General features: G+C 56.0%; 1 protein-coding gene across 1 annotated transcript; it reads right to left on the reverse strand.

The window, feature by feature from the left end:
• Positions 1–1,137: 1,137 nt before the first annotated feature.
• On the reverse strand, positions 1,138–4,834 carry MVB12A (multivesicular body subunit 12A). Its single transcript, XM_059919758.1, has 9 exons — positions 4,655–4,834; positions 4,427–4,525; positions 4,202–4,298; positions 3,077–3,203; positions 2,601–2,720; positions 2,406–2,512; positions 2,114–2,175; positions 1,729–1,785; positions 1,138–1,519 (listed from the first exon to the last, which is right to left on the reverse strand). Exons 1-9 carry the CDS (start codon positions 4,742–4,744, stop codon positions 1,457–1,459), a joined length of 822 nt encoding a protein of 273 aa, XP_059775741.1. The 5' UTR covers positions 4,745–4,834; the 3' UTR covers positions 1,138–1,456.
• Between the last annotated feature and the right edge of the window lie 1,127 nt (positions 4,835–5,961).

Genomic DNA, 5,961 nt, shown 5'->3' on the forward strand with positions numbered 1-5,961 from the left:
AGAAAGCCCTCGCACAGAAACTAAGACCCAACACAGCCAAAAATAAATAAATTTTAAAAAACAAAAACAAAACAAAAAAAAACGACTGCTTCTGGCAGTAAAAAAAACACAATAGTAACACATAAAAAAAAAAAAACAGGAGGGGAATTGTAATTAAAGCTGTCATATTAAAAACAAAAAACAAAAACCAAGGTGTCTTGAAATGCACAGAAAACAAGGTTATGTATTGATTACTTGACCAAAACGTGACCAGAGGCTTACAAGAACCTACCCATTGGGCTTCCCTGGTGGCGCAGTGGTTGAGAGTCTGCCTGCCAATGCAGGGGACACGGGTTCGAGCCCTGGTCTGGGAAGATCCCACATGCCGCGGAGCAACTGGGCCCATGAGCCACAGCTGCTGAGCCTGCGCGTCTGGAGCCTGTGCTCCACAACGGGAGAGGCTGCGATAGTGAGAGGCCCGCGCACCGCGATGAAGAGTGGCCCCCGCTTGCCACAACTGGAGAAAGCCCTCGCACAGAAACGAAGACCCAACACACCCAAAAATAAATAAATAAATTAAAAAAAAAAAAAAAAAAAGAACCTACCCGTATCTCCTCGAGGAATACAGTATTTCCTAATTCAGTTTTCACACTACTTTAGAGGAGGTAACTACCGCGATTCATGAGTATCCACCGTTTGTGTCTACCACACAGCGGAGGAAAAGGGACGCACAGAACAGAACAGCTTGGTGGTTAAGAGAGCAGGCTCTGGGTTGGAATCCCAGCTGTGAATTTAGCCGCCTCCTGCTTCGGTTTTCCTATCTGTGAAATGGCCACACAACCATGGCTTCCCACTGAGCTGGGGGAGGACTAAATGAGATACTGTACATCAGGTGTTGGTGAGGAGGTCCTCGGAGTATAAACGATAGCTGTTACTATTATTACTGTTACGCGCAATGATGGAGGGGCGGGACCCAGTCTCCTCTGTGATTCGGAATCCCGGCTCAGGCACTCGCTGAGCCTCAGTTTCTCCCTCTGTAGAATGGGAGTGGTGGCAGCGCCCCCTCCCCTCCAGGATTTCACCCGCTTGCTGGGTGTGCGTCCGTCCCTGGCTCCTGCGAGCCACAGAGACCCACAGTCAGAATGGAGACTACAGACGGCCCGGACAGCGTGGTGTTTATTTCCTGGAGGGAGGACGCCCGCGTGGCCTCCAGGCACCAGCAAGTTTTGACACAAATGACTTGAAGGCACTGGTTTCCGTCCAGCCCCTCCCCCTGCCTTGCCCATCAGGGCCCGGGGGGCAGGAGACCCATCACCAAGCAGACCGCTCCCAGCCCCTCCTCCAGGGCTGCTGCTCTGCTGGGTGGCCGAGGGTCCAGAATGCCTTGTGCCACCAAGGCTCCCGAGATTCAATGCGGTGGGCAGCTGCCAGTCCGGGGGTGTCAGGACGGGGACTCTTCCCTGGGGCCGGCGAGGGGCTAAGAGACACTAGGGGGCAGGCGGGCAGCTGCCGTCTTCTCCACCACGAAGCCGTAGTTGTACTGGGGGGTGGGGAGTGGGGTGAGGGGAGAGCACAGAGCAAAGGAGGAGCCACTGGGGTACCGGAGAAATGGTGGGGCATGGGGTGGCACTTAGGGACTGGGGGATCTGGAGCCCTCGAGGTGGGTTATAGCTGGGAGAGAAGAGGGACCCAGGGGAGACCGGGGGCCCTGCACACCCCAACCCCACCCCCTCCCTACCCTGCACCCACCTCCTCCTCAATGTCCGCCAGTGACTTGATGGTCAGATCAGCAAAGGCAGAGAAGGCCTGGCAGGCAAGGGGCAGGTCAGTCTCGGGCAGGGACCCCAGCGTGGAGCCCCCGTTCCCTCATCTTCAAGGAGGGCCCCCTCAATATTTGCCCAATGTCCTCTCCCCTTTCCTGCCACCATCTCTCGCCCCCAGCATCCAGCTGCCCCTCCTGACTCCCCCATTCCAGGAGGCCCTCCCGCCCCCTTGCCTTGGCCTCCAGCCTCCTCTCACCCAGGAACTCCCCTCTGTGCTGAGGTGCTGGTTACACAGAGGATGCTCCCTGATTCCTGTTGCCTAGAAACGCAATGGGGAGGGGCAGACCCAGACTCCCCGGGACCGGACTCACCAGGGGACCACAGCTCTTGCCCTCAAATCGGGGGTGCAGCGTGAAGGGAACCCCATCCATGGCTGAGGAAAGCAGATGGGGGGAAGGAGCTGAGGCCCAGGAGACTTGAGGCCTGCCCGCTCCCCACCCCGAGAAGCCCATCCTGGAGGTCTCGGCTCTTCCCAGTCTTGACAGAATGGGGGAAGCCCAGGCCTGGTCCATCCCTGCCCTTTTGCCTTCCTGGCTGTACAATCTCGGGCCAGTCTCGCCCCACCCCCACCCCAGTGCCTCAATTTCCCTGCTCTGCGGTCACCTGAGATGCCGTAGAGGTTGGAGGCCTCGTAGATGGAGTCGCTCCTCCGAAGTGTAGATGCCCGAGAGCCCAGCCTCGAAAGCGTCCGCTCCGGGAAGCCACCCTTGCTGGTGGAGGCAGGATGACCCAAGTCAGAGGCCTGATATCCACCGCCCCCCACCATGGCCGCTCCCATCCCTGAGCCCGAGGACTCACCTGGGCTGGCCAGGCGGGCCCAGGGAGAGGTCTCTCATGTCTCGGCTGAGAGCTCGGGGCTTGGGCACTGGCCGCGGGGCCTTGGCCTTCTTGCACCAGATGGCGAAGCCCCCCATGTCCCTAGAGGAGGGGGAAAAGAGAGAAGGGGCTCTGGCCCAATGTGCAGCCAGGGCTGAGAATAGCTGCCAGGGGAAGGCAGGCCTCCGGTGACCTCACATCTCAGCCCACACGCTCGGCAACATACTAACTAGTATGCTGGGTGCAGTCACCGTACCGGGTGCTTCAGACACACCAACTCATTTACTCCTCACCAGCACCCTACGAGATTGGTACAACTGTCCCCACCTTAACATGTGGAAACTGAGGCACAGAGAGGCGGCAGAAGGGACGGAAGGACTCATAGGAGTCCCTGAGGGTCAGAGGGGTAGGTATGGGGGTTGGGAGGGCAAGGAAGGAGGGCTGGGGGGTGTCCCTACCCTACTCGCAGGTATCCAGGCACCGTCTTGGTTTTCCCACTCAGCCGGACGTCAAAGACAGCTGTGTCCGCGACCCCCAAGGGCACCAGCTTCACACACATGCGTTTCTTCTTGGACACGGAGGCCTCTGGGAGTGAGGGACAGGGGAATGAGAAAAGGGGAGAAGCCGGAAAGGGGTCCAAAGATGGCTCCAGGAGAATGCTCACCAAGGTGCTGTTTAAGGCAGCCATCTGGATGGCGCTGGGGCAGTGATTAAATCCTGAATGGTAAAGCCATAGGAGGGGAATCCATGAAGCTTTTAGGAGCCATTGGGCCAGCCTCATCTTTGGTGACATGGAGGAGCATTCATGGGGTGGCCATGGGCACCACAGGGAGGGTGGGTAGCTGTGGGATCAGACAGAACTGGGTACCCATCCTGGCCCTCCAAACACACTTTCCCTCAGCCCTCTAATCCAGAGGTCAGCAAACGACAACCTATGAGCCAAATCCAGCCCAAGGTCTGGCTCATGAGCAAAGCATGGCTTTTACATTTTTAAAGGGATATATATTATATATATGCAACAGAAACCATCTGGCCTGGAAAGCCTAATATATTTACTACCTGGCCCTTTACAGGAAAAGTTTGCCAAGTCCAGTACCAATAGATATATGCTGAGAGCCAAATATAAATGACAAGACATGGAGAGGGCATGAGAGTCAGGGAGAGCCTGATGGTTAGAAAGCAGAGCAGTCGGGGCTGGGAGGGCAGCACCAGGGCAACCGGAGCCCGTGTGCAAAAGCGTGGAAGTGGAAAATAGAACTGCGCGTGGATCAGCTTAGCTACAGTGTAAGAAGAAGGCGTAGTAGCAACAGTAATAAAACAGGTCGCATTGACTGAACACTTACTCTAGAACAGGGACTGTACCAATCGCACATTTTTACGCAGGGCGGGGTACATCGTCCCGCCCTAGACCAGGGCTCTGTGTTCTCAGTCAACACTGTCATTACCCAGTGCATCGAGGGGGTGGCCAAAATTCAAAAATCTCACGCCTGTGGTCCCTCCATTCCCTTCCTGGACCCTCCCCGCAGAGACGCGAACGTGCCCCTGACCCCCCACCCGACTCCCGCCTTCGACAGGGGACTCACTGGAGTCCAAGGGGTCGCAGACCGGGGAGAATCCCGGCGGGAGGGGGTTCTTGTCCACCAGGACCTGGATATCGACCACCACGTTCTCCTGTGGATTCTGGCGGAGGGGGGGGGATACATCGAGAATCACTCAGCAGCAGGGACCGTGTGCCTAGCATAGAGCCCAGCGAATGGACAAGGGGGAGTGGGAGGACCCCGGGGATTCCGAAGGTGAGGGCCCCTTACCTCTAGGCTGCCCAAAGGATTGAGGCACAGGAAGTAGCCGGATTTCTGCCCGAAAGTCTTGCCGAAGCTGGCGGGCGCCCCCTCCACAGTGCAGGAGATCTACAGCGCGGACGCGGGTCAGCGCCAGGCTCTTACCCGGCCGCAGCCGACTCTGCCCCTATTCAACCCCCGGCCCCTGGTGTCGCCGCCTCTCTCCCTATTCGTCCCTGGTCCCCTGACATCGCTCACCGCACTGAATCCCCGAGGCGGGGGCGCCGAGGCCGACGACCAGGCCAAACCAGCCAACGGGGCCGCCTCGGCCCCGGACCCCGGATCCATCCTCCAAGCCAAGGACCGAAGGCGGTGGACAGCCTCTGACCTCCTAGCCGCAGCTGGACTACGGAGTTCGGGCAAGAGTCTGAACTACAACTCCCAGACGGCCTTGCGAGACCGGGGGCCCGGAAGCGCCGTATGAGCGTGCCGGAAAAGCCGCCGGCCAATCGCGTAGGGACAAGCAGCCACACCCTTCATGCCCACCCTCCCCCCCAACACACCCCCAACCCCACGGTGGGCCTTTGAGCGACGTTTGCGGAAAACTGTCTCGCTTTCATCTCACGCCCAGCAACTTCTGCCGGAAATGTCTCGCTAGCTGCAAACCAAAACTACATTCCCCAGAATTCCTTGCGTTATCAGCCTCTACTGCAGAGATACGGTTGGTGTTTCACGGAAATTTGGGGGAGAAATATGAAAAACTCGCAATTCTAGCTCCAGCAGGTCATCCAAAAGGACACTTTCATGTGTTATGCTGCAATTAGTTTAAATAACGAAAAATATGGACCAACTTGAGCCATGAAATCTTGATGTAACTTGAGGAATTATTCACAGATACAGTTAGGTTTTTTTTTTTAATGGTATACAAGTATTTAGCATGGCTACATGCTTTTACACGCCTCAGGGGGAAATATGGAAAACTAGGGAACAGAATATTATCTACTCCTGTATATTTTCCAATTTTTTACGATATCCTGGGTTAGCCCACTGCCTGGTTTTTGTACCACCTGTGAGAAAAAAAAAATGGTTTTTATATTTGTGATTAAATAAAATTGTTTTTAAGGCAGGACAAACAAACTTTTAACATAAAATTCTCTCTGCCGGGCTTCCCTGGTGGCGCAGTGGTTGAGAGTCTGCCTGCCAGTGCAGGGGACACGGGTTCGAGCCCTGGTCTGGGAGGATCCCACATGCTGTGGAGCAACTGGGCCCGTGAGCCACAATTACTGAGCCTGCGCGTCTGGAGCCTGTGCTCCGCAACAAGAGAGGCCGCGACAGTGAGAGGCACGGCGCGCGCACCGCGATGAAGAGTGGCCCCCGCTCTCCGCAAATAGAGAAAGCCCTCGCACAGAAACGAAGACCCAACACAGCCAAAAATAAAAAAATTTTTTTTAAATAAAATAAAATAAAGTAATTCTCTCTGCCGTTTGGGCCACTACCTGCTCCCCTTTAGCGTGCATTGCGCATCTGCATTATACGATAACTAGATATCCTTAACACAGGAATGC

This window comes from Balaenoptera ricei, chromosome 3 (assembly GCF_028023285.1).
Source record: "Balaenoptera ricei isolate mBalRic1 chromosome 3, mBalRic1.hap2, whole genome shotgun sequence".
NCBI classification, from domain to species: Eukaryota; Metazoa; Chordata; class Mammalia; order Artiodactyla; family Balaenopteridae; genus Balaenoptera; species Balaenoptera ricei.